Here is a 27,857-nt window from a genome sequence, read left to right on the forward strand (position 1 = left end):
TGCTTTGGGGCTGTTTTTCTGCAAAGGGACCAGGACGACTGATCCGTGTAAAGGAAAGAATGAATGGGGCCATGTTTCGTGAGATTTTGAGTGAAAACCTCCTTCCATCAGCAAGAGCATTGAAGATGAAACGTGGCTGGGTCTTTCAGCATGACAATGATCCCAAACACACCGCCCGGGCAACGAAGGAGTGGCTTCGTAAGAAGCATTTCAAGGTCCTGGAGTGGCCTAGCCAGTCTCCAGATCTCAACCCCATAGAAAATCTTTGGAGGGAGTTGAAAGTCCGTGTTGCCCAGCGACAGCCCCAAAACATCACTGCTCTAGAGGAGATCTGCATGGAGGAATGGGCCAAAATACCAGCAACAGTGTGTGAAAACCTTGTGAAGACTTACAGAAAACGTTTGACCTGTGTCATTGCCAACAAAGGGTATATAACAAAGTATTGAGAAACCTTTGTTATTGACCAAATACTTATTTTCCACCATAATTTGCAAATAAATTCATTAAAAATCCTACAATGTGATTTTCTGGAAAAGAAAATCTCATTTTGTCTGTCATAGTTGACGTGTACCTATGATGAAAATTACAGGCCTCTCATCTTTTTAAGTGGGAGAACTTGCACAATTGGTGGCTGACTAAATACTTTTTTCCCCCCACTGTAGGCCTAGTGGTAATGGTATGACATTGGATCTTAAACAGAACAAGACACATTTACTTGATTGTAAAGTTGGACAGAAAATAGCAATCAATCCAAATGAACACAGCCTCAACCAGTGTTATTGTCTAATAATAACAGATCTTGGAAATATGCTTTGGGGTGCTCTGGAAACCGAGGTGAGTAGAAATGTTATACTGAGACTGTCAGAGAGAGCTTTGGGAATGACATAGATGGAAAAATTCAACATTCACTGCATAATACTCATGTTAATCTGTAAATATGTTTTAGCCTATATCATTTTTTTAATATACTGGAGAAGGCTTTTTACTTCCCCATAAATAGATTTGGAAAATGTCTAATAAAATGTTGCATTTCATTTTGGCAGAGTTAATCTTGTTATTTCTTGATGGTGACTGTTTATTTTCTTAATATTGAGTGATTCTCTTATGTCACAAAAGTTTGTGTATATCACCAGGGACTGTAATTCAAGCTGTTGTATGGGTGATTGTAATACTCCTTCATAACCTCTGCCGTAACCATGCAAGCCTTCAAGCCAGAGAGAGGATTTTAGTGCAGCAGAATCAAGTAGGACAAAACAAAGCTAAACATGTCCTTAAAAGGCATCACCACTGCTGGGGCTGCTTGCTCTCTGTAGTCTGGCAGCACAGATAGCTGTTTTCTCTCACATCAACACAGGAGTGCCTGGCCCTGAGGTTACTCCACATGCGGAAAACGTATTACTGTATGTTGATGCTGCTTAAGTTTGTTGTGCACTCTGTCTCTCCCATCTTATTTTGTGACTGCAGGATTTTAAAGGGACATTTTCACTTCTATGTTTGATGACTGAGACTGAGTGGAATATTTTGTTTTATGATTAATTCATTCATGCTGTTAACTACCTTCCAGGTCCCTTTGTTGCAACTCCAGGACCAACAGGCTCATCACTGGGCTATGAGGACAACAGGGAAGTGTTGCATAACCTAGTTGTTGAGGGCAACATGGTGACCACCGATGGGACCATCCCAGCCAGCCTGTCCAGAACACTATGCCAAAGACAAAATATTGATAACACAGATACCTCTAACTCTCGGACTCACCCCACTACAATCCACTCATCCGTCAACTCTTTGAGGTGAGCCCAAAAAATGTAAATGTCTTTATAATCACTCTCTTGTTCAAAATAATTGAGTGCATTATACTATATCAGATGTGTAACAATCTGCAGGATCAGGTACATGTTATTTCACGTAGTTACATCAAAGATAAAGGAAGTTAAATTCTGAACCCCTGTCACTATATGGTGGGTTATACAGCAGCCGTAGGCATCAAACTCTCTGAAGGGCATTATGTTGTATTCTGAAGCTGCAGTGTTCAAGGCTTAGACAATAGGCACTTATGCTCATATTGTTAAGATTTCCATGCTGTCAGCATTTTTGCACAAAAGCATAAGGTAAAGAAGCCACAATTTGACTTCTTCACCAAATGGGGTTGGGTTTATAATTTTGTTATAATAACATTGCAATTTTTTTACATTCTGAAGTTATTGACAATTCCAGTAGCATTAACATAACACCTATTTTAAATGTATCATAATATAAAAACACCTGCCAGTTCAGTTAGCAAATGCCATAATAAAAACGAATGGGGTGGAGAATATGGAGGACTAAAAGTGCCACAATTAAATAAATAAATACACCATTAAATAATTACTTAAATGTGTCATTAATTAATTCAAATTAGAATTAAATACATAAATGTGTAATTAAATGTATCATTAATTAATTCAAATACCGATTCATTTTATGTAAAATACATATATAATTATTTCACTATTTACATTTACATTTCATGATCCTGCATTGCAGTGATTCATGAATTACTTAAAACTGTCAAACTGACCCATCAAAGTCAGTGGGCGGGGCTAACGCGAATCTAGTCTGATCCATTGCTTTGGTCTGAAGTAGAGTAGGCCAACCTGGATAGAGACAATGGAGGATCTCCGTGAACTTTCCAGGGAGTTGGTTAGAGACATTTTAAACTTAGCAGAGGATGTAGAAGCAGGACCTGCTGACATTATCCGGAATTGATTTGTCTTGGCTTGATGCAGAGGGTAACCAATCAGGCGTTAGGTTCCGCCTACCAACTTTTGATGGGTCAGTTTGACAGTTTTAAGTAATTCAGGAAGCACTCCAACGCAGGACCATGAAATGTAAATGTAAATAGTGAAATTATTATATATGTATTTTACATAAAATGAATCGGTATTTGAATTAATTAATGATACATTTAATTACACATTTATGTATTTAATTCTAATTTGAATTAATTAATGACACATTTAAGTAATTATTTAATGGTGTATTTATTTATTTAATTGTGGCACTTTTAGTCCTCCATAGGAGAACAGATGCCCAAGGTATCCTGATGCAATTTGCTTTTATCTTTGGGCGGCTTATGCTGGAGTGCCTTGACATATATGGTATAGTAGCCACCACCCCCCACACACACATGTCATTGCAGTCCTAAAATAATCTCTGAAAGCACAGCTGAGCACTGGCTATCCTCCCCCCGCTGTTGTCATTGCTCGACCGCTGCTCTGCCCCATGTGTTCTCTACAACGCGTGTGGAGCCGCTAAAAGAATGACGAGATTTAGTTATTCTGAGTATCTGTCGCAATTTCGTTATGGTGGGAACAAGGGCAATACGTCTTTAGGTAAATTATCCAGCGATGAGAAACGATGTGCTGAGCGGCGACGGCAGAACGACATTACGTCAGAGTCAGCGGAGTGAGTATTTTGCTACTTGTGAAGCGCTGGGCAATCGGCCTATCAGTGATTTTATTTTTGTTGCCAGTGGTTAGATATAAGGGCCATAATGTAGTGTCCTTGTAAATCAAAATATATTATCATTGATGATATAAGAGAGACATATTTCCTAGTTGTCTTTTTTATACACTGAAACAGACCACACTCATTTAGTCCACGGGGATTGTACTCTTTATTTAAAAACATTAAAAACTAGATTTATGAGAGAACTTGGTATCATAAACCTGCATCTATTAACCAACATTCTGTTTTGTCTCTTCAAGTCATTTGCCTTCCCTCTGTTGTAGGGATGTAGAGCCAATAGTGTTTGCCATCCAGAGAGGAGATGCTCAAGCTGTGAAAGAGCTGTCAGTGGCTGCACCACTCAGCCTGATGAAAGAGAACAAAGAAGGATGGATACCTTTGCATGAGGCTGCATATTATGGCCAAGCTGAATGCATAAAGGCACTGATGAAAGGTACATTTTGGAAGCATAATTTCTGTCAATGGAAAGCCTTGCCTTTATTATTGGGGTTGAATGAAATAGACTGGAGGATCATGAAATGGTGGAAAGAAGACACCATACTGTTATATATTATGAAAGCTGTGGATGATGTTTAAGCATTGTGTGTTTACATTTGTGTATTGTAGCCTATGCATATATTTCTTCTCCAGCCCAACCAGGGTCAGTTGACAAGCGCACCCTCCAGGAACAGACTGCTCTTCTCCTGTCAGTTTCCGGTCAGCACTTGTCCTGTGTGCAGTGCCTTCTACAGGCAGGGGCAGACCCTGACATCAGCAGCAAGAACAAAGAGACACCCCTAAACAAAGGTACATCTCTCCAAATAGGCTATAGCATGAGAGTGGAAGATAATAGTACCTCTGTTTTTAGATAGATGTAGGCCTATGGTGAAGCATGGTGTCTTCTGCCAGGCTAACCCAATGTCCTCTGATGCCTTCCAGCGTGTGAGCGGGAGAACGTGGAAATGGTGAGCCTCATCCTGTTATTCGGGGCCACAGTGAACCAGAGGTGTAACCGGGGCTGGACAGCCCTCCATGAGGCAGTGTGCAGGGACAACATGGAGATCTGTGAGATGCTGGTTAGGGCAGGAGCCACCATTAACCCTCCTAATACCTACAGCATCACACCGCTAATAGTAGCAGTCCAGCAAGGACGTGTAGAGGCCCTGCGGTACCTCATTAGGAAAGGTAGGGTTCACTATGTGTAGTTCTGTAAGAGTCTGAGATGACATGTATGGCCACATAATGCATCCCTGCTATATGGCTGTTAATTATCACCTTATTCACGCAGACAATGGCATCTTAAAGTAATTAAGTGATGTGTTCAGTCAGTTCTTTGCGATGTGTCTGATGTTGTGTTCTTTTCCCCAGGTGCTGACGTCAACATGCAGACGTGTGACGGTGCTACAGCCCTGTATGAGGCCAGTAAAGATGGCCACAGGGAGATAGTGGAGCTACTACTATCTCACAACACAGACGCCAACAAACCCACCAAGACAGGACTCTTACCTCTACACATTGCTGCTCAGTATGGACACCATGAGTAAGTTAGAGTGCACTATATTTATCCTGTCGTGTCTGTCTGTTGTATTACTCTTATGTACAGTACTAATGTCCACTTGTTCCAGGATTGTGTCCCTGCTTGTCCCGGTCACCAGTCGGGCCAGAGTTCGCCACAGTGGGATCAGCCCCCTCCACCTGGCTGCAGAGCACAACAGGGACATGGTCACAGCCATACTGCTCAAGACAGGAGCCGACGTCAATGCCACACTATCCCACAATCGCTCCATGCAGTATTCGGATCACCGCACCACGCCACTTTACTTTGCCATTGCCAATGGGAGCAGGAAGTCAGCAGAAATGTTACTGAAAGCTGGTGCTAATCTGAGCCTGGACCCAGTCAACCCTCTACTAGCAGCTGTAAGACACGGTTGTACCAGGACTGTCTCTCTACTGCTGGAGCATGGGGCCGATGTTAACACCAGCATCCCATCCTGTCCTACCACCTTCCCTGGTGCTATTGTACTCTGTATGAATAACCTACCACTTCTCAAGTGCCTTTTGGATAAGGGCTGTGATGCCCAAGCCTGCTTCAGATGTGCTTATGGTTGCTGCCCACACCCAGCACAGGACAGCATGGGCAGCATAGGCATTGACATCAACAAATGCACCAATGACATGTCTCTTCTAACCTGCACAGAACCTGCTGTCAGCAAAGTACAGGTAAGGCAAAGTAGGCTCATATTGCAGTGATCACAATTATTATGGGAACTTGATAGACATTTTTTAAACAAGGCATGATGCTCATTATCTTTTCTTTCTGTTCATCCTAATATCCCTTAGTTTTGTGAGTTGATCTCATCACCATCCATGTGTAACTGGGAAGGGCCCATCGTAGACTTGCTGCTGGACTACGTTGCTAATGTTCAACTGTGTGCCAGACTCACCGAGATCCTGGGCGGCCGGAAGGAATGGCCCAGCATCAAGGCCAAGTCATGTGAGTACATCTAGACACATACACACACACAGGTGAGACAATCTAACACAGTGTCCCCTGTTGTTTCCTCAGTGTCATCCCGTCCACTGATGCACCTATGTAGGGTAAGGATCCGTGAGCAGGTGGGTGTGTCCAGACTCAGGTCTCTGGAAAACCTACCCCTCCCAGACAGACTGCTGCAGTACCTCAGCCTGACCAGACACAGCTTTGATGACTTCTGCCCTGATGGCAAATAAGGCTTATCAGTGTCCTGTGTTGTGCCTTATAGTATATTACCTGTTTACAGGAGTTTTGGCTGTATTTATGGGTTAGTAATTATTTCTTGATTGGGTAAAATGTGTGTAATGGGAAAATGTGTGTTGTTTGCACATAGCATGTGTGTGTTGTGTGCACATACCGTGGAAGTGAGCTGCAGTTCTGAGTGGATTGGCTGACAAATGACAACAGATAGCCTAAAGCCACAGTAGTTGATAATCTCTGAAGAAGTGCAGCGAAACTGAGCTCAAATGAAACTCAAGGTAACCTTTTAAAATACCTGTGTCATTCAGATGTTTAGGCCCAGGCAAACAAATGCAGACAATCAATGTGATGGTTTATAGAATGTACTTGTGTATTCAGCACTAATTATGTAATGTGTTTTTAAAGTGTGTTTTCAACAGACCTTGTGCAATGAGTGTATGCCTATATAATAGTCCAGTTGTTGTTGTACTCTACTGTAAATGTCAGTGCCAAAATGTATGATCCTGTATTGGAAAAGGTGCTGGAACCAAAGAAAAAAATCGAAACATCTGCAGTTTATTTAAAAATAAATGTAAATTCTCCATTTCACAAGTATTATTTACAAACAGAAAATATCAAGAAATTCTGGGGGGGAAACGTCACTGTCAGTCTGTTTACTTTTTGGAAAAATACCAGTGAACTACAAGTCATTTCGATAAATTAGTTTTAAAATCAGTGTATTTAAGAAATATATAGCCTACACGAACACCATGAGGTGATCAACACACACGCAGACCTCTCCCTCAGCATAGCTGATCACAACGAATCAAAGAATGGACAACCTCGAATGTCACTCTCCATTCATATATCAACACGTTTACTTCGATTTAAAAAAAGAAATATGTTGAAGTATAGTCTAAAATTTTCAGTTTTGTTTGGTGCTATGATTTTATCATGAATGTTATGGAAGCCAGGTGGTAGGTAGGCTAAAGGTGCAGGTGTTCCAAGCAGAGGTGGCCTATTTGGTCTGAAAGACTACTTAAGTGCTTATGACTGACTACTCTTTAAAAAAAAGAGAGAAATGCCAAGTTTTAAATAAAAACTTATGGCATTGCAAAGTAAACTAATTCATATTTACATCTTCATTATTGCTTATTGAAATGAAGAATTGCTTATTTAAATTATATTTACACGTGCATAATTGTGTTTAAATGAAGCCAAACACGCTGAAAATCGATGAGGGGACCGTGGGTTTAGTCGGTATGGGTTTGACCACGACATGCGTATGGTTCTTATGTCCGTGTGCCATGTCATGCGTTTCAGTTTCAGCCACTGGGGCTTTTCCCCAGAGTCCCACAGCTGAGTGGGGAACGACTATGTGACTCTGGAATACGTGGTGTCCATGGTACTGAAACGGACAGCAACCGCATACACTGACGTTGTGAGTGGCCACATCCAGTTTGAGCGGTTCTTTTTCGACAGAGCCAAGTCGATTGGAGTGAAACATGGTCGGTTTTGGTTCCTGGTGAGTTTTTTTTCTTTTTTCAACCCTGTTGATTCCTGTCACACCTTGGCTCTTTTTCCATCCATGCTGTGAAGGTTCTGTGTTGGTTTGGACTAACCGGGGTTCCTCCCAAAACGATGCAGGGAGTTGACGTTTCCTCATGGGTACCTGATCTTGCTTAGTGTTATCACTGTCTGCAGTTGGGTTCTGACCCGTCCTTACGTTCTCCTCGTCTTGCGCATCCGAACCCCCTTTTTCATTGATGGGCGTCATGCTCTGGTGAATTGTCTCCAAAGAATAGGCGCTAGACTTGTCCACCAGGGCTTTGGCGATGCCAGACTCCGTGGTCCTGTGTGTGTGGCATCTGGGCATCCGAGAGTATTTCTGAGAAAAACGCTTGAGCTGTTTCTGCAGGTATTTCCTGTGGTCCACAGAGCGCCTGCAAGGGGCTGATTTGTCTAGAGCCGCTTTGATGTCACTGGATGCTAAGTTTACAAAGTTCAGTAACGTTTTCACCTCACTGTCTGCACTTGCCATTTTAAACAATGTCAAAGTGTAAATCTTTTAATCCATACTACCGAAAAAGTCCATGCAAATGATATTCTTCATCTTAAAAATCTGAGAAAAAAAGTGAATGTCATAAGACTTGAGAAGCATGCGCAAACAAATTTGTTAGGCTAAATGCAAAATATAAGAACTCAATATAGCCTACTTACATTATTCGTTGTTCATGAAGAATCCCACAATAATTACACAATTACGCATAATAAAACAATAATTAGCCTACACCATTGCGCATATCCTAACAAAACGTCGTTTGCAAGTTATCCATTCATATCCACAAATAAAACTTACCATGTCCCCTGTTGAGGATTCCCATTCCTGTCTCTATCCCAGACGCAGTCTGAGTGCTTCCACAAGTTGAATGAATATAAACTGCTTGTAGTTATGGTGCTTTCCTTGAACCAATCAGCGACCCCAGGCCCCTCACAATGCTCCCCAATCAGCCTCCAAGCGCCCCAGTATTGAATTCTTTGCCATCGCAAATTGTTGTCATGGAGATCCCCCAAGAAAAGCAGCTAATAGATGCAATATTTCTGCACGGTTTTCCGCGCGCTCATGGAACACCCATACAATAGTTTATCCAAACCTCTAAATATTTCCCATAGCATTATTATTCTGACGAGGCTGAAATGGACATGCTTCATCACTGCGAGACAACATTGGTTACTTTCAACTGTTTTGATCTAGACTCCCCCCTTCCAGAGTGATGTCAGATGTAGGATTTGGTTGGGGGGGGGGGGATCTAAAGAGCACATATCCATGGAAAGGGGGCTTGAGCGCTCAAGAATCTTGTCTTTCTATTTTCCCCCTCAATCGAACGACACAAAAGCTGAATTACTCATTCAAACCTCGCGGGACAAAGGGAAAGGAGCTGGATAGCACTCCTGCATTTGTAGTCAAACATTTAGAGACTTAAATCGAGTCGTCATGAAGGAGAAAGAGTTGGACAAAGCCCATAGAATTGCCATCAGCAAACATTTTCCTGTGTCATATTAGTGGGTCTCCATAGCTCCTTCTGGCCGGCGGACAATAGCACAAGTTTGCACACTCGAATACTGTCACCCTGCCAACGGCAACAAGCGCCCAAAACAGGACAATCCCGGGAGAAAGCAGGCTCCGCGGGGAAGGTTGCAATAGAGGAGGAAAAGGGGACTTGTGAAATGCTAATTGAGCTCCATCCCCCTATTGAAGAAAAAATAGTACCTTTCGTTCCATTGAACCAGCTCCTCTTGGCAGCAGTGTGGCATGAGATGTGAGGAAACCGTTTGTCTGGTAAGTAACCTACACCACATGCCTATAACCACGATACCGCTTCGCTGCGCTCAGCCCTGACGGCAAGACGTTGTTTAAGCGCACCTGTAAAGGACTATAATATTCATATTTACTGACTTCTCAGAGTCAAATGCACCTGTGTATCTATGTATGCACCTGCATGCTAAAACAAATGCACTTTGTATCTATTAAATGTTATAGGCGTATCATGTTTTATGACTAATAATATACTAACGTGTTATTTCTCTGAGAATATGTAGCCTAAACTCCATTATGTCTTAATTACATATATATTGACTAGTCCAGCCCCTGGTATGAAGGGTTGATCTGCTCGTTGTCGGCCCTATTTTCCCTCTCTCTTCTTCTTCGTTCACCTTTCTGTTCATCTCAAAGGCCAGTTAACAATGGTGCACCCCTCCCCTGCCCTGTCGACCTACTCCTGTGCTTTTGAAGTGACTGAGAAAGAGAGAGAAAGAGGAAGTATAGTGGCACCAATAAATCCCACTGTGTCCCAGTATTCATGCCAGTTTGAGTAAAAAAAGATGAAGGCAAGGTTTCTATTTTCAGATTGTATGTGATGTGTTATGGGACACAGGCAAGGGTAGATTGTAGAATAATAAAGTTCTGAACCTCATCAGACATATAACTGGAAAGGAAGCACTAATCAAATCAAAGTCTGAATCACTGTAAAACACTGTTGCTCTTATCCTTGTGTAATAACACTGTTATTACTCTAGTAACTTTAGATGTTAGTAGACAGATCAGATTAAACACACACACACACCATCATAACCACTATAACCTCCCTGGTTCTTGGTTGCCAATAGGTCACTGTGTTGACAGCACAATACTCCCCCTTGCCCTCTGACCCCCAACCAGCTCTGCTCCTAGACCCAGCAGCTGTCTCTCTGGGACTTCCACCAGCACCCCCATTAGCATACGGCACATCCACGTCACACACTCCAGACTGAGGTACTTCCACACCCCAAAATCACTAACAGACTATGGTAACACTTTACATTATGACACTTGTGTAGTAATTCATGACTTTAGTATTGACATTGCATTCACTTATTTATGTTCATGATATCATATCCAAACACATATTGTATCATATTAATATGGTGTTTTTAGTATTCAAGGCTTTAACCACTTAACCCCATAAGTTTTATGTGTTGATGCACAGGTATTAATATATTTTATTCTTACATTATCATCTCTTTGCCACTAGATGGCAATAAATCTATACACAGTCTAGAATACAGTAATGAGGACAAACAAGTCAAGGCTGTAAAAAAGCTTTGTTTAAAACAATAACACATTGGGGAAACATCTTTTTATGTTGATGAACTCTTAAGTATTAGTCGTTTCTTTTTAAAGTGTTATAATTACTTAAGAGCAAACCTAGTAACTCATGAAACTGTTTATTTTATTTTATTCAGTTTATGTATCCTTAGTTTATGTTATGTACAGGTGATCCCATTGGGATTAAAAATCTATTTTACAAGAAAGACCTTTTACAAGATGACCAGTCTTTAGTGGGTATGAGTACTTCATTCTATAGTCTACACTGTAGACTACATTGTATGGCACTGTTAAAAGATAACCAATCTATCCTGAATAGCAAAAGACTGCAAGAGGGTCTTATCCTGAATTCTGTGTGATGTTTGTCTCTATGGAGCATGTGGATGTGGTGTTATGGCAGGTGTTCTGTGGTTGCTGGAATCAAGTGGAGTCAGCAGGACAGGAAGTGGATTATGTACAGCTTCCTTCTTGTCAGTTAATCGATACAGGGATAGGATAGACTGGAGGAGAGGATAGAGGAGCAAAACTACTAAACGGCTCCCTCAGGAGAACTGTAACCATCCAGAGAAGACATGTTTATGGCAACACTTAAGACTTCATCTTATATGTAATCCTCTCTGGACATGCCCTCTTAATAGTAGCAAAATACAGTTACATACTGTAGGCTATATAAAAGACGTAAAAGTGTGAAAAATAAAAGTGTTGTTTCCCAGAAGACAGAATGCATTGCATTGCTGCAGTAAATCAAATATAACTTGGATAATTGGATTGGATGCCAGTTAAATTTCATGAAGCCAACAGCATTCTTAAATGCCAGGTCTTGTGTCCAACTTATCGCTCATGACAGAAAGGGCTGCGAGCTCTGTTATTTATACTGCACGAGTCAGTAGAGCTTGAAATGCCAACCCTCCCCTCTGGCCACCTCCTTATAATGAGCAGATTGCTTGTCATATAGGCATATAACAACTGTGCTTTGACTTGATTGGATTGTTTTTATATACCATGAAGGAAATATTGAGCCTGAAATTGGATGTTAGAAATAATAATTAAATAATGTATCAAAAATAATTCCCCTTTGCCACTGCAATAGAAAAGTCAATAGTTTGATGTGCTGGGCAAATAGTCATATCTTCATGGATCATAAATTACAGTCAAGATTCCTGTATTACCATAAGTAGTCTTTTTTCCCATAATGTTTAGTTGGCACAGGAATGGATGCTGGTGTGAGGATAATAGATTAGACATCATCAAAGGCCCAATACAGCCGTTTTTATATGAAATAATTTCTAGGCAATAATTAAGTACCTTACTGTAATAGATTGCCATTATAATGGGCAACAATAGTTTTTTAGCAAAAAACTATTTCTCAAGCAAGAATTTTGCTAGGACTGTCTGGGAGTGTTCTGAGTGGGGAGGGGAAAACTGAAAACTTGCTGTTATTGGCAGAGAGGTTTGGAACTACTATAACCAATTTACTGCATGGTGATGTCACCATGGGAAGCCAAAACTCCCACCCATGCAAACCTGCTGATTAGAAGGTCCTGTATAGATTGTATTTCCAACCAGCAACTATCAGGAAATAACACTGATCACATTTTTCACACTTTTACAGTGTTAGTTTCATCAGGTGTTTTACAATATGATATAAAACACAGGAAATCACAAAAACGTGATTTTCCTGTGTTTTATGTATATTTCCACACTGAGGTTGGAATAATACTGCGAAATTGTGAAAATGATTATAATGCCCTTTTAGTGTAAGACCTGTTTTAAAAAGACTGTCTGAAATTTTAACGAGTTTTGGTGGGATGGAGTTTTGGCCTTCAATGGTGACTACCATGCTGTAAATTAGTTAATAGACCAATGAAAAAACAGTTCCAAACCTCTCTGCCAATAATGGCTAATTTTTCGTTTTACCCTCCCCACTCAGACCACTCCCAGACAGTGCTAGAAAAATGATTGCTTGAGAAATCGCCCTTTGCTAAGAAGCTATTTTTGTTTCTTTTTGACCATTTCAATCAAAAGCAATCACAGTAAGTAGTTAATTGTTACCCAGAAATTATTTGATATTGAGATAAAAACGGCTACATTGGACCTTTAAAGAGTTAATCAGGCTAGCCAGTTCTTCCCCTCCACAGTGTTTAGAGTAGTTTTCTAGTTAGAGGAAGTAATTTACCTTTAGTCTGCAGAAACCATCTCCACTCTGTGCTGATCAGGGAGGAAAAGGAAGAGAATAATTATATGGAGAGAGATGCTTAGGCTTCATGTTATGAAAGCACCACATTGGCTTGTCCACTGAGGTCATGAGAGAGACACTGTAAACATGGACTATACTCAATAGATAACGGTGCCTGTTATTTACAGACGACTGCATGCACGTCTAAATTGTTATGCAACTTTCCTCTTCTACTGTTCCCTCTAAAGGGTCTGCAATTGGCCCCTACATTAGTGCGTCCCATCCAAAGAGGAAGATATGGGGAATAAACATAACTTAGCCTATTATACTTTCTCACACAAACTTTGAAGAAATAATATATTTTGCTTTCTAAGCTTGAGTCTTGATGGTTGTTACTGTCCACGTTTCACACCGCAGTATATAGCCTGGACTACTGTAAAGGCAACATGTTTCTGTATTTTACTCTAATTGTTTTGTATATAAATATATGGGTTATACAATATTCCACAATATGTTATTACTGTGTGTAGTATGTGCCCACATCTGAATCCTGACTTCCATCCAGTCTTCTGCGTGGTTTCCTCAGATGGCTTTATCCCTCCTACCCGCTCTCATCGTCTTCTAGCCGCTAAACGGCTAGACCAGTGTGAACATTATTCTTACCATTCATATACGTTATTTTCTTGCAAACTGGACATTTCGACCTACGTGTCTCGGTAAACCTCTCTCGTCTGCTCAACTTTTCCTACTATTCGTGGTATTCGAGAATAGGTCGGAGCCTACTCGCAGTCAAGTATGAGCTGAAAGGAAGCGCACTCCGCGAGGACGTCAAGTGCGAGTTACACTTCCACTGGATGCGCGATGGTACCGTGAGGCTCTCCGCCTAATCTATAGTCTTTAGGCAGAGGGATGGATCAGTTTAACCCTGCTCTGCTCTCCAGAGTTGCACATATTTGTAAATACAGTAATATTTAGTAAATAAGTTGAGGAAATGTGTTACGGGGCTGCAGCTATTTTGGGGAGTTGTGTTGGACAAGAATTCTAAGGATATTCTTTCATCATTTGCTTAAACTTCCATGGCTTGAGTATTTGCATGCATGCATGCTGACAGGCAAGAATGTAAGGTAGCGTATGTCCGGTCTACCGCTCTCACATCACACTGAGTAGCAGAGCATCGGTTGGATTCGCAGCGCTGGACATCGACCTATAACGCCGTTATTCGGATTGCGTTTGAGTACCCAGATAAATAACTTTAGATATATTAAATATTGGGATTGCCTGGTCACCTGCTTTCCTTGCCTGTCATATGCCACCGACAACGGAAATTCAAGAGCAAAATGAATATGGCATAAACTATTTCTGGAGACGCCAGTCACAGATATCGCCGCCGACTTGGATAGGGTGGATGAGAATTTCCCAAACGGTCCAATCCTATGCATACCGTGCTTGTTTACTCGCTACGCTGTCTAGTGTCTTCGAGAAGAGCTCAGGAGGAATGCTGGTCCAAGATCTAATACCATTTATTTTAAGTTTTTGGCCTCTTCTCTTCGGTCATTGCATTCTCTCGTTGGTTTTACTCTCATGCCAGGTAGGTATTGTGTTCGTGCGCGTCTATTGTAATTTTACGCATGGCGAGTTATTACACAAACGTAAGTGGAGCTCTATTGTATTGTGGTTTTGGTAATACATGCTTTTGATCCTGGTTGATGGAACTGCTCTTGTCACCTTTTTATGTTATATCAAATATATACTTTTTAAAAACACATGCAATGTTTATTGAGGTGCCTGGGGCCTTTTTGCACCCTCACACTATTGCATCAACTATTGAGAAGTTTTGAGTGGTAAGCAGCTGTAGTTCCCAGTCAGTTGATGCAATGTTTTCATGTGAGGTATACTATTAAGTGATTGGAACACACACACACACACGGGAAGGCAGGCAGAAAGCGGTAGACTCCTGGAAAGTAGTACATAGTGAGCGATTCCCATCTGGAATATGATGTTGAGGATGAGTATTCTAACCCCTGGCCCTTGTTGCTGCCTACAGAGAGCAGTGAGCGGCTGTGCAGGCGCAGTATGTTGCCAGGGTTCATGTGTAATGTGATCTGCTCGAGTTTCCAAGTCCACCCACACACACTCCTCAGGGCAGCCTACTGCCCACTGGTGGTGGGTGGTTTCTCTGAGGGAGAGTGTTGCAGCCATAGACATGATACCATCATGTATGTCTATGAATGCAGCTTTTGGGGAAGCAATATAGTAGAGGGAAAGGATCTTGAAGGTTTAGTTTGCTGATGCACTAGCACTAATGGTACAGGACATTATATGCACTGATTAAATTACAGTAGGTAGGCTACAGTAGGCATATATTAACATTCTAAGCTCTCATCTCGCAATCCTTTTTAATGATTTTTAATGACTTTTTCTGAAATATGCCTTTTGGGGGTGGATAATGAAAGTAAATATTATTGAATGCATAATGAATAGTGAAACTCTCTCTCTCTCTCTCTCTCTCTCTCTCTCTCTCTCTCTCTCAGGGTGAACTCCAGAGGTCATGCTCACAGACTGTAGCTGAGAAAGTGAGCGAACACTGCCAGCTGGCATGCCAGTGTAGAAGCTACCCTCCCCTTCCTCCCCCGCCTCCTCCCCCACCTCCCCCACGGCTACTGTTGGCCACAGGTAAGGTTCAACTCACACCTGTCTCACACCACACCAACCAGCCTCTGCTGTTTCACTCTCCTGTCTCACAGTCACCTGTTTCACTCACAACTGTTTCACTTCCAGTGCCTGTATCTATCTAAACCCTTTCACTTTAAATGTCTTGCTATTCTGGCCTTACACCAGACGATCTGTAGTGGAATGACGTGTTTGCATCGTTTCAACATGAGGTTTCTGAGTAGTGGAAGAGAGTGGTGTGTGTTGACGGAGAAATGCTTTTTCTGAGAAGACTACGAGTGTGTGATACTAGAGCCGACAGGATGTTGATAGCAGAACAGAGGGAGAATTTGTGCTTGACTTTACCTTCGGGAGTACACAGTTGCTTGTGAAATCTCTGCCTGCTGGCCTGCCAGGCTCAGTGGTTGGGTTTCCCCTCGAGGACCCCCTGGTTATAACACAGATGAGTTAATTAAATTATGTTTTGAGACAGATAAGAGGGCTAATGAACTGTCCCGGCAGTCCCATCTGCGTTTTGTAAGTCGAGCCGGGACCACTGACTGACTGACTGACTGACTGACTGACTGACTGACTGTGTGTGTGTGTGTGTGTGTGCGCGTGCCTGTGTTGCCACACAGTTTTCTGTATTTTTCCTGAGTTTCTTGCCTTACTGGTTTCCATGTCTCCTTCACCATACTTCAGTGCTTTACTAATGATCAGATGTGTTTCTGATCTGATACTGGGACATTCTTGTCATTGACAAATGAGTTGTATCAACTATATTAATCAGTGTATGACATCGCAATGGTGGAAGGAGGATAGTTTGTCAATATGACTGTTGATATGATTTGTATGTTGTCATGAATACTGTAATGAACAGAGCTATGAAATATGAGACAGGAATTGCTGATGGTGCACTCAGCCCAGGTTAAAACTGAGACTGTTGAAAATCAGTCAGCCGAAACACTTCATACTGAGAGTCTGCAGGAGCACTTCATCATCAAATGCTCAGCAGACAGCCATGGAAATGGTTCAATCAATCAGATTAAATTATTTCCTCTGTCTGGTCAATTCAGATGGGCCTTTTTTCCTCCTAAATTACCAAGTGAGGCATCTATGAATAGATCGATAGGGCTGTCATTGACCACTGTGTCTCTAACTTACCTAACCTATCTGCCATCTGTTGATGTATAAGTCCACAATGTCCATCATGAATGCAGGACTCTTCCACCGGGTCTTTTCTGTAAATGTGGTCTACAGTCTGTTGGCTGTGTATCGTCTCACCATATTGTAATTCCCTGTTTATGAATCTAAAGAGTTATACACATAGATGCACAATATGGATGTATGTTTATGTATGTATGTTCTATTTCTATGGATATAGATCTTTCTGTGACTACTGTCAAGGCCACTGCATGGAAGATTCCCTGAATGATTCTATGAGATTCTCTGAATTCTCTGACTGTACATTTAAGCATGTCGTTCTGTATTTATTATGTGGTTTGAAAAGAAGATAACTATTACAATGGCAAAGCAAAACCTCTTGGCCACGGCAAAAAAGTATTCATTCAGTAAAATGTGAAAATAGCATTTTTCTATCATAGTCTATGGTACGTTAGGAAGAAAGCATGTATTTATGTTGTTCATGTATTGGGAGAGAGGCAAAACATTTCTCAACTGGCCTCAGTGAGAGCTTTGTGGATAAATAACAGTGGCATACTACTTAAAGGATTTAACTGTAATCATTGCTGTTGTAAAATCTGTTTGTTTTGGTGTGTGCCAGATGCATAAGGGAGCTGATTGGAGTTTTCAGAGTGGTCCCAAAATAATTAATGAATATGCATGAAAAAGTGGGACAATGAGAGAGACTCTATCTACAAAAAGTTTCAAATGAGGCAAATTGGCAGTGTTGAATAAAAGTATGTGCTCTAGAAATGGCTCAGAAGTCCCTTCAAAAGAGAGAGCTTTATCACAATGAAGTAGATCCGTACCCCTGACTGAATTAAATCCAAAATACAGGATTAAAACTGAAGTTGGGCTCAGAGGAGATTTTACATTCATAGTGACTTATGACGTGGTGTACTGGGGGGAAATGTGCCTTGTCATTTGCTCTGGATAAATCTAAAGTGTTGGAATATTCCACAGCATTGCTAAGGGTTATGTGTTACCATGGAGTCAATTCCTCCCCCTCATTCACAACAAAACTATACTCTGAATGCATGGGATGTGATTATTGCATTTCTCTCTGTTACTGGATGATAAACCTAGATTATTAAACCCAGCCATCATTACACTCTTGGCAGTGGGTTGGGGAGCTATATTCAGTTCATGTTTTCATACTTAGATATAATAAAATGGATTCCCCATCAGACAGAGTGAGACATGCTTATTGCTGGGGACCCCTAAGACCTCCCTCCTGTCAAACTGAGCAGTATTATCAGTGCCACAGCTTTTAACTATCTCCATGGTAGGCTATTCACCTTCATAAAAAGGGGAGGGTTGGAAGGAATAAAAACAAAAGAGGGACAGAAAGGGAGAGAGAGCGAAAACAGCACGTGGCTAGAGAAAAAACATGTTAGCAGAGAGATGTAGAGAGAGAGAGAGAGAGAGAACAGAGGAAGGTCTAGGGAGATGGTGAGAGCATGGAGTACACTCTTCAGATACTGTACGTTGCTAAGCTGCACTGAGTGTAATATAAGTTCCCTGGTGTGTGTCCTTGTACTTGTACATAGTCCTAACCCTCAGTCAGACATAATGTGACCATAACATGGTGCTCCTGTAGGTGGAATCAGTTTGGACATAGAGTGCTTGTGTAATAAAGGCTGACTGCATTTTAAATGATTCATGGAGCAGGGTTAGATATCTCTGAACATTTAACCTAAGAACTGGAAGAACAGGTGAGCACCACCCTGCTATCCAGAGTTAGGAAGCAAATCAGGCCCAGAGCTTTATGGTGTAATAGTATAGTAATATAAGGTTGAGAATCAATACATTTTTAATCAGAACACTGCCAAGTTGATTACAACATGGGCTGTGGTGGGGCTGCATTAATGATGAGCTTTCATCATGCTATCCTAAGACAGAATGGCTGTCTATGAAGCATTTATGATGTAATACATACTGTAGGACAAAAACAGTATCTAGGCTAAAGCAGTTTGCATGATAACCTAATCTCAATAAGCAGCCAAGTGCTAGTGCTGTGTTAGAATAATAATGATGTTTGAAAATGTAACTGTATTTTTCTCTCTTTATCCATCCCCCTCTCCTCATCACTCCCAGTGGTTGAGTCCCCTCTGCCGCTGTTGAGGCCGTGGTGGATGGAGATCATAGTGCTTGGAACGGTGGGCTGTGCCTCAGCTGTTTTCCTCCTTTCAGCCATGATCATCTGCTACAAGGCCATAAAGAGGTATGTCAGTTAGCTATGTCAACAAGATTGGCATGGAAAAGACTGTGTGGTGTCATTCTTATAGCATACATCCATTCAGAATATATCAATCTAAACATAAAAACATGTATATTCCTTTCATATTCAATTATTAGGCATTTTTATTAAGCTTTCAATATCTCATCATTGCTTACAACACAACCTAAAACATTGCTTAGGTTACAACAATAATTAGTGGCTGTGAAAAATATTTTATTCTGGGTGTTGTTGCTATGTCATTGTCATGTTATTATTGCGCTAAAGAAGGACAAGTGGCCTGTCTTATGGGTCAGTGGGAGTTCAGAGGTCAGGGTAATGGAATAGGTCACAGGTGTCATTTAGAAAGCACCACCCATCCACCTACAGCAGAGTCCTTACACTGTCACTCATCAATACTGTATATCATACATAATGTTACACAATGCAGCTTTCACCGCAAAACAAGTTGGATGGAAATTATATCTATAATCTTACAGGGAATAACCCAATGATCTGAAAGACCCGTGCTATAGTTAGCAGTTCCTGTCACCAGTGTTCTAGACATTGAAATACTTTGGACATTCCCTGTTCTATTTCTTGGCGTGGGCTGATTTTGAATTGCATAATTGTACAGAACTTTTTAGACTAGCAACTGAATCGATGTGAAAGTAAAGGCAAGATGGGTTACCGGAGAAAGCCCATGACCCTGTCACCGTAGTGATGATGTGAACTGTTTCCCCCTGTTTGGATTGGCTCATCGGAGGAAAGGCCATGTGGGGCTTTAGCCTGCAGCACAACCAATACCTAATTCCCTGTCTGACATTCAGGCAGCACAGTGTCATACAAGCACTCAGACACACATGTTCAGACACTTAAACACCCACATACTGTGCACAGTGCGTGCACACAGACACACATGATAAACACACACACACACGCTAACAGGCACAGTGTGACTGAAGAAGATATAAATGTGCACTAAGAATGCATACAGTCACAGCTGTAGACACGTTTTTGCACATTATTTGAATGCATTAAATTGTTATTCATAAAACTGTATAAAGAGTGGATGCTACATATGTCTTTCCTCAGTAGGATTATATTTATCATTTTCCCAAACAACAAACAGGCAAAGTCAGGCAGTGGAAGTAATTGGAGGTTGGCTCAGGAATTCATTATGGCAATTCACCAGCCCCGTCTGTAGCCAAGGGGTACCTTTTTTAATGCAGCGATGGAATGAAAGTGTTGTTGCAATACGGGCCGTTGTAGCCCCAAACCAAAGTCATTATTTATGAATTAATTTGTGCAGTCATTCAGTCGCAGGCTACATCTTTTATACATGCAAGCGGGTCGTGTCCTGAAGTTCTTACAGGGGTGGGATCTGTGACTGCAGACTCTGTGCCACGCCAAGCCTCCATCCCCTGTGACTGCAGACTCTGTGCCACGCCAAGCCTCCATCCCCTGTGACTGCAGACTCTGTGCCACGCCAAGCCTCCATCCCCTGTGACTGCAGACTCTGTGCCACGCCAAGCCTCCATCCCCTGTGACTGCAGACTCTGTGCCACGCCAAGCCTCCATCCCCTGTGACTGCAGACTCTGTGCCACGCCAAGCCTCCATCCCCTGTGACTGCAGACTCTGTGCCACGCCAAGCCTCCATCCCCTGTGACTGCAGACTCTGTGCCACGCCAAGCCTCCATCCCCTGTGACTGCAGACTCTGTGCCACGCCAAGCCTCCATCCCCTGTGACTGCAGACTCTGTGCCACGCCAAGCCTCCATCCCCTGTGACTGCAGACTCTGTGCCACGCCAAGCCTCCATCCCCTGTGACTGCAGACTCTGTGCCACGCCAAGCCTCCATCCCCTGTGACTGCAGACTCTGTGCCACGCCAAGCCTCCATCCCCTGTGACTGCAGACTCTGTGCCACGCCAAGCCTCCATCCCCTGTGACTGCAGACTCTGTGCCACGCCAAGCCTCCATCCCCTGTGACTGCAGACTCTGTGCCACGCCAAGCCTCCATCCCCTGTGACTGCAGACTCTGTGCCACGCCAAGCCTCCATCCCCTGTGACTGCAGACTCTGTGCCACGCCAAGCCTCCATCCCCTGTGACTGCAGACTCTGTGCCACGCCAAGCCTCCATCCCCTGTGACTGCAGACTCTGTGCCACGCCAAGCCTCCATCCCCTGTGACTGCAGACTCTGTGCCACGCCAAGCCTCCATCCCCTGTGACTGCAGACTCTGTGCCACGCCAAGCCTCCATCCCCTGTGACTGCAGACTCTGTGCCACGCCAAGCCTCCATCCCCTGTGACTGCAGACTCTGTGCCACGCCAAGCCTCCATCCCCTGTGACTGCAGACTCTGTGCCACGCCAAGCCTCCATCCCCTGTGACTGAGTGAGGAGGGAGAAACGCTAAGGTCCAGTCTGACTGCCCACATTAGCCCTGAACCAATAACAAATCAGTCTGAGGAAATGATTGAGGAAAAAATTGATTTGAAAATTGTCATGTATCCTCTCTGACTGACTGAGTGAGAGACAGAGAAACAGAGACAGATGAATGTTGTCTTCCAAAGCTTGGAAACAGCAGTAATTGGGTCTTAGTCAATAACAATGTGAGAGAGGTTTTGTCAGTGACAAAAACAGAAACAGTTATATATAGCCCATCCAGCCCTTCAGTTCTCAAGGCTTTCCCAATGAAAATCAGCTGGAGTGTGGCCAAGGCCCCAGCAGCACAAACACTAGAGGAGCTATCTCTGCAAGCCCCGGCCGTCCCTTAGCTGGGCTGCACACATTTGGCCTTTTGTTTTTTTTGTCTCATAATCTTATTCCGCCAGTCATCTGTCAGAGGCAAAGAGGTTGGACCCATTTCATCCAATTCAATTCAGTTCATAGCATCATGGGAGATGCTGCATGACAGTGCTGTGCTATCCAAAACGCAGACATGATGCTGCAGTCCATGCTGTCAGCAATGCAGGCAATCTAAACACCACAACAAAACAAGACAACATACTGTGCCTGTTTTTCTCAATTACTCGCTCCTCTGGGATTTCTGTCCAACAAGGAGGACAAATCAGGACAGTTTGTGTTAAGGGTAAATCCAGCATAACCATTCAGTTAAAGATTTCATGAGAAAGCTAACTATACTGTATCTTTAATGAATTTATTACAGTCTATATTCTATTCTGGTTTTATGATATTTCATTACCACAACCACTTCCGAAACAGTGAAAAGTGAAAACCACTTTATGAAGAGTCTTTAAACAGTAGCATGTTCCTCTAGTGTCCATATGGTATGAGAGTAAATGTAAACAGCTCAACGCATGTCCCAACCTCAACATTATCCCTTCCCCAAACTTCAAACGGACGTGTGCTGGGATTGCACAGATTTGATATGAAATATTAATTTGACCTGTGAAGTGTTGTGTAGCCACCTGCCAAGTGTCAACAGCACGACATCTATTATTAAAGGCCTGGGTAGAGGTCGCTGTGAGGCCCAAACACCCTGCCCTCAATGGTGGCCTGCTGGAAAAATATTGATGATCATTGACTAGAGACTAGGTCAGTGCCAGTGGAGAAAGTTATGGGGCTTAAAACACATTTTCAGTGGTCCATGGAGACTTCAGTGGGGAAGTCTGGTGTATCCCAACTCCCCTAGCTACCTCCAAACCTTAAATGCATGCACACAAACATGCGCACACACACACACACACACACCAGCACTAGCCAATCGTCCCAGCAGGATGTGTTCGCACCCTTGGGCCCTTGAAAAAGAAAAGGAGAGCTGCACACTCTAGGAGTTCAGATGCAATAATTGAATAACCAACATTTGGACAGACAAGCTGTCTTCATCAGGGTATAATGACAAACACTCTGGGTCACTAGTTTATATAGTTTGAAAGGACACACACAGGTGTCTGTAATCATGGCCAGCTGTGGCTTGATTTCATTGGTTGATTTTAGAGGTATAAATAGAACATATAAAAAAGCATGAATGGATAACATAGGATCATAGATACAATTTGGCTACATAGTCCTACAAACACGATTTACAATGGCTAGCAAAAACACAATAATCACAAGAATGGCTTCAGATCAAACTCTGAACCAGAATGGAGTAAGGGTCTTTAAATTAAAGATCCAGGTGGCCTCTCGTTTTAACAATACATTGTCAAGGTCACCCCCTCTCCTAGGGAGGGTGACGTGTTCGATGCCGATATAGCGAAGGGACGAAATAGAGTGGTTCACTTCCAAAAAGTGGGCCTCAACTGGGTACGTCGAGTTTTTGCATCTAATGGTGCTACGATGCTCAGAGATTCTTACTTTTAGTTCGTGCTTTGTTTTGCCCACATCATTGTTACCACAAGGACAAGTTATAAGATAAATAACTGCCTTAGTGGAGCACGTAATAACACCTTTGATTGGGATCTGTTTCCCTGTTTGGGGGTGTTTGAAGGATCTACATTTGTAAGTGCCATTGCATTGAGCGCAGCCATTACACTTGTAGTTTCCATCCGGTAGAGGCGCAAGGAGACGTTGTGCGGGGGTATTTTGATGGTAAATCAGAGTTTACCAATTGATCTCTGAGATTTCTGCCCCGCGAGAATACGACCAAAGGAGGGTCTGAAAACACATTACCTATACTGTCATCAGATCTTAAAATGTGCCAATGTTTGTGAACGATTCCCTTCATTTCTTCAGAGTACTTTGAATTGCGTGTAGTAAGAATGCAAGAATGCTTATTTTTACGAGATTGTCCTTGAAAGAGATCATGTCTCGATTTGTTTTGGATTTTCTCAACGGCAGTATTGATTTGACCATTTTTGTACCCCCTTTCCTTGAATTTTCTTTGCATCTCAGCCATGTTTCTGTCGAAATCTGATTGTTTTTTGCAAATTATTTTGATTCGACAGAATTGGTTGTAGGGCAAACTGTTTTTCAAGGGAAGCGGGTGACAGCTATCAGCCCTCAACAAACTGTTATGATCAGTGGGTTTCCTGTAAAGATCAGTGTATAGAACATTATCCTCACACAAAATCAAAATATCAAGGAAACTGATTTGACGTGTCAGATTGCGTAGGGAATCTCAGGTGCTCAGAACAAGAGTTCCGAAAAGCATGGAACGCCTTGAGCTGTTTTGCATCACCTCTCCATAAAACAAAAAATATCATCAATGTACCATTTCCAAATAATACAATTTTTGAGAGGATTGAGAATTGACTGTTTCTCCATGTAACCCACATACAAATTAGCATAGTTAGGAGCCATAGGGGATCCCATAGCAGTACCCTTTGTCTGGATAAATATATTGTTTTGAAACATGGAATAGTTACGTGTGAGTACTATTTCAGCCAATGTTATAATGCATGCACTGGAGGGTAGTTCCTTTGGGTCACGTTGCAAAATAAAATGTTCCATGGTACCCTTGGGCCCAGCAGTTTCCTCTCCAGGCAGGTTGTCCCAGGTCTCAGAGGGAGAACACAGCATCTGTTTATTAGCAGGGCTGCCACTGTCTGTGGGTAGCCATCACCACCAAGGTTTTTGGGAAAACAAATACACACAAACACCAGCACTAGCCAATCATGTCCCAGCAGGATGTGTTGGTACCCTTGGGCCTGGCAGTTTCCTCTCCCAGGCAGGTTGTCCCAGATCCCAGAAGGAGAACACAGCATCTGTTTATTAGCAGGGCTGCCACTGTCTATGGGTAGCCATCATCACTACCACCACCACTGTCTATGGGTAGCCATCATCACTACCACCACCACTGTCTGTGGGTAGACATCATCACTACCACCACCACTGTCTATGGGTAGCCATCATCACTACCACCACCACTGTCTGTGGGTAGACATCATCACTACCACCACCACTGTCTGTGGGTAGACATCATCACTACCACCACCACTGTCTGTGGGTAGACATCATCACTACCACCACCACTGTCTGTGGGTAGACATCATCACTACCACCACCACTGTCTATGGGTAGCCATCATCACTACCACCACCACTGTCTGTGGGTAGACATCATCACTACCACCACCACTGTCTGTGGGTAGACATCACCACTACCACCACCACTGTCTGTGGGTAGACATCATCACTACCACCACCACTGTCTGTGGGTAGACATCACCACTACCACCACCACTGTCTGGCCCACTACAGGACACACTCCTACAGATTACATTTATAGATAGCACAACACAGGAAGTGCATTGAATCACTGTCACTGTCTCCTGTGATGGGTATCCTTGCATGAGACCTAGGAAGTCAACTGTCACCCCCAGACAGGAAGCTAGTAAGGAGGCTACTGAGTACTCATAGTGACCATTCAGTTATACTAATGAGTGGACTCTAAGTTCAGTGTCTCCAAGTTTAGTACTGGAAAAAGTGAATGGGTTCAGAGACATATTAACACAGTTTATATCACTCATACAATACATTAAGGCTTGTATCATCCATGGAGATGTAAATACTCATTTTATGCAAGAAGATATCGCATTAGTAGTAAAAATTGCATTTGTGGATGATGCCTAAGAGTGACCAATATATTTTATCGAGCATTTAAATATCCTCCCAGTAAGATCCCATAGCAGAGCAAAGGCTTGGTCTGGATTAGACTGAGAATGACTGTCCGGCAGGTCAGACTGGCCAGCAGTGGCTTTAAGAGGAGAGGGAAGGAGACACTGAGCTAAGATGTAGCGTAAGGGTCCCCTGTGCCACTGCAGGCAGTGTACAGTATTGAGTGGGACAATGACTGTACTAAATGTATTCAGATCTGTCTCTGGGTTATATAAGCCTGTGCAGAGGAGAGCAGCTGAAGGGGTCGGCACAGAAGACACAGTACACTGGACAAATATAATAACCACAAAAGCACTGAGGAATGCATGAAAATGGCTTGCATTGAAGGATACTGCTTTTCACAGACCAATAACAGCGGAGGATCATGTGCATCTGCTTGTTTTGCACCAGAATGTGGCTCACAGAAAGGGTAGCATTACAGCATAACCAGCATAACCAAGAGAGGGAATCTCACTCACATAGACTATTACCGTGTTAGTATTTATTTTATGTTCTATGTATACATAAGCTCTTCTCTGAGGTAAAATAAAATGTTATCGACCATCAATGGAGTGTGTCTAATTGCCACATCCAGCATCTCTTCTGTTTGATTTTTATCTTCTCCTCGTTCCTTTCGTGCCTCTGAGAGCAACGTGAACTTTTTTAATGTTCAGCTTATTAGAGAGCATGACTGACCAGTGCATCCAGCCACAACAGCCTATGAAATCCAATCTCTCTGTAGGTAAACAGCCACAGGCTTAAGGAGTAGAATGATTTATGTTTTTTCTGAAGTTAAATAAAACACCTCTACTGTCATGACATAAGTTGTGTTTGTTTGCAGGAAACCACTACGGAAAGAGGAGAACGGGATGAGTCGTGGGGAGTATGCCATGAGTGCACGCAACAAGAAGGCCATGGGTCCCAACAATACTGTGGTGTAGACTGTCCACTGACAGGAAGAGGAAGTGACATAACCATACCACCCCCCCCCCCCCCTCCCCACACACACACACACACACACACCATCCACCCTACCCAAAATGCAACAATTCCCTCTTACCTAGCACACAACAGGGGTTGACCTGTTTAATACACATTAACGCCTTTCCTTCTCTCTTAACATGTTGCCTGGATGAAAGGAAACTTCCAGATAAAGGAAAGTAGTGAAAAGCAGATAAAAACAAAACATGGAAGTGGATTCAGAGAACTTGTAATAAAGTGAATTGAGGACTTCACCAGACTGAACATCATGTTGTCAACACGAAGTGTCATTGACAGGAGGATGGTTAACTGCTAGGCTACCAATCTATGCAGCTCCACACTTCTTACAGGCAACTGCAATGTAGGAACAGACGTTGAAGCATGGCAATGGGATAGGAGGTTGCGAGGACCAGATCATGAAGAAAATGTGCATGCAGGTTTTACTCCTCGGGCTGTCTCTCATCTGTGCTCCTCTGACCCTTTTTCATATTTAAAGCAGAATTTGTACAACACTGGCACAGTTGCAGGTGCTTGCTGTGGTTTGGGATTTATAGTGTTCATCTGACTATGCAATTATAAAATATATACAGGTCATACCAAGTGGGAAGTAAAACGAGGGGATGAAGTCAGTTCCTATGTTCCATACCAACAACACAGCTGAGAACTGAGCCTGAGGACAAACTCTATCTACCTATCTATCTTATTTATTTCTTCATTTATGTATTTCTTGTCTGTGTATGTATTTCATTATTGGTTTATTAAGTCAATTTAATGATTTGAAATGTGTTATTTTTTATGAATTCTTTAGTAATCATATCATTCATTTGTAATGTTTTGATGCTTTAAGCCCACCACAGGAGGTTGGTGGCACCTTCATTGGGGAGGACGGGCTCACGGTAACGGCTGAAGCGGAATTAGTGGAATGGAATGAAATACATCAAACACATGGTTTCCATTTTCTGGATGCCATTCCATTTGCTCCATTCTAGCCGTTATTATGATCCATCCTCCCCTCAGCAGCCTCCACTGAAGCCCACTTCATTTGCTACAGACACTGACACAGGAAACACATCAGCTTGCTCTGCAATGAGTTTTGGGTATCAATTGTTCATTTCTTGCTGTTTGACATGCCTTTCTCTCTACCCTGCAACTTCAGTGAATATGTGTTTTGAGTTTGTGAATGTGTGTTTTCTGACCATGCTTTTAGCAGCTTGTACTGTATTACCCTCAAGTCCTTATCACAGGTGA

The 27,857-nt window shown here is 42.5% G+C and overlaps 3 protein-coding genes across 4 annotated transcripts; 2 read left to right on the plus strand and 1 right to left on the minus strand.

The window, feature by feature from the left end:
* Positions 1-1,079: 1,079 nt before the first annotated feature.
* Positions 1,080-6,803, plus strand: LOC311145226 (ankyrin repeat and SOCS box protein 2-like). Its single transcript, XM_084181457.1, has 9 exons — positions 1,080-1,400; positions 1,565-1,790; positions 3,771-3,940; positions 4,138-4,293; positions 4,426-4,671; positions 4,855-5,026; positions 5,112-5,706; positions 5,827-5,980; positions 6,053-6,803. Exons 1-9 carry the CDS (start codon positions 1,382-1,384, stop codon positions 6,214-6,216), a joined length of 1,902 nt encoding a protein of 633 aa, XP_084037583.1. The 5' UTR covers positions 1,080-1,381; the 3' UTR covers positions 6,217-6,803.
* A 603-nt stretch (positions 6,804-7,406) lies between these two features.
* On the minus strand, positions 7,407-8,304 carry LOC311145228 (protein FAM181A-like; the record flags this gene model as incomplete). Its single annotated transcript, XM_084181459.1, has 1 exon — positions 7,407-8,304. The coding sequence occupies exon 1, from the start codon at positions 8,238-8,240 to the stop codon at positions 7,407-7,409; it is 834 nt and encodes a 277-aa protein (XP_084037585.1). The 5' UTR covers positions 8,241-8,304.
* Positions 8,305-13,362: 5,058 nt separating this feature from the next.
* On the plus strand, positions 13,363-26,746 carry LOC311145588 (proline-rich membrane anchor 1-like). 2 transcript variants are annotated; one of them, XM_084181864.1, is made up of 4 exons: positions 13,363-14,608; positions 15,552-15,693; positions 18,949-19,075; positions 26,470-26,746. In XM_084181864.1, the coding sequence occupies exons 1-4, from the start codon at positions 14,327-14,329 to the stop codon at positions 26,567-26,569; spliced, it is 651 nt and encodes a 216-aa protein (XP_084037990.1). In that variant the 5' UTR covers positions 13,363-14,326; the 3' UTR covers positions 26,570-26,746. The 2 variants fall into 2 exon arrangements, with proteins under 2 accessions (XP_084037990.1, XP_084037991.1); XM_084181865.1 differs by having other exon boundaries at positions 13,363-13,884.
* The last annotated feature ends 1,111 nt before the right edge of the window (positions 26,747-27,857 follow it).

This window comes from Coregonus lavaretus, assembly GCF_964263955.1.
Source record: "Coregonus lavaretus genome assembly, chromosome: 18".
NCBI lineage: Eukaryota > Metazoa > Chordata > Actinopteri > Salmoniformes > Salmonidae > Coregonus > Coregonus lavaretus.

What these genes read in the sequence shown, in the direction of transcription:
- LOC311145226 (XM_084181457.1), top strand. An exon ending in CATAAAGGCACTGATGAAAG is followed by an intron (nt 3,941 to 4,137) that starts GTACATTTTGGA and finishes TTTCTTCTCCAG; the next exon opens with CCCAACCAGGGTCAGTTGAC. An exon ending in AGAGACACCCCTAAACAAAG is followed by an intron (nt 4,294 to 4,425) that starts GTACATCTCTCC and finishes GATGCCTTCCAG; the next exon opens with CGTGTGAGCGGGAGAACGTG.
- LOC311145588 (XM_084181864.1), top strand. Translation starts at nt 14,327, where the DNA reads ATGCCACCGACAACGGAAATTCAAGAGCAAAATGAATATGGCATAAAC. An exon ending in TGGTTTTACTCTCATGCCAG is followed by an intron (nt 14,609 to 15,551) that starts GTAGGTATTGTG and finishes TCTCTCTCTCAG; the next exon opens with GGTGAACTCCAGAGGTCATG. An exon ending in ACGGCTACTGTTGGCCACAG is followed by an intron (nt 15,694 to 18,948) that starts GTAAGGTTCAAC and finishes CATCACTCCCAG; the next exon opens with TGGTTGAGTCCCCTCTGCCG.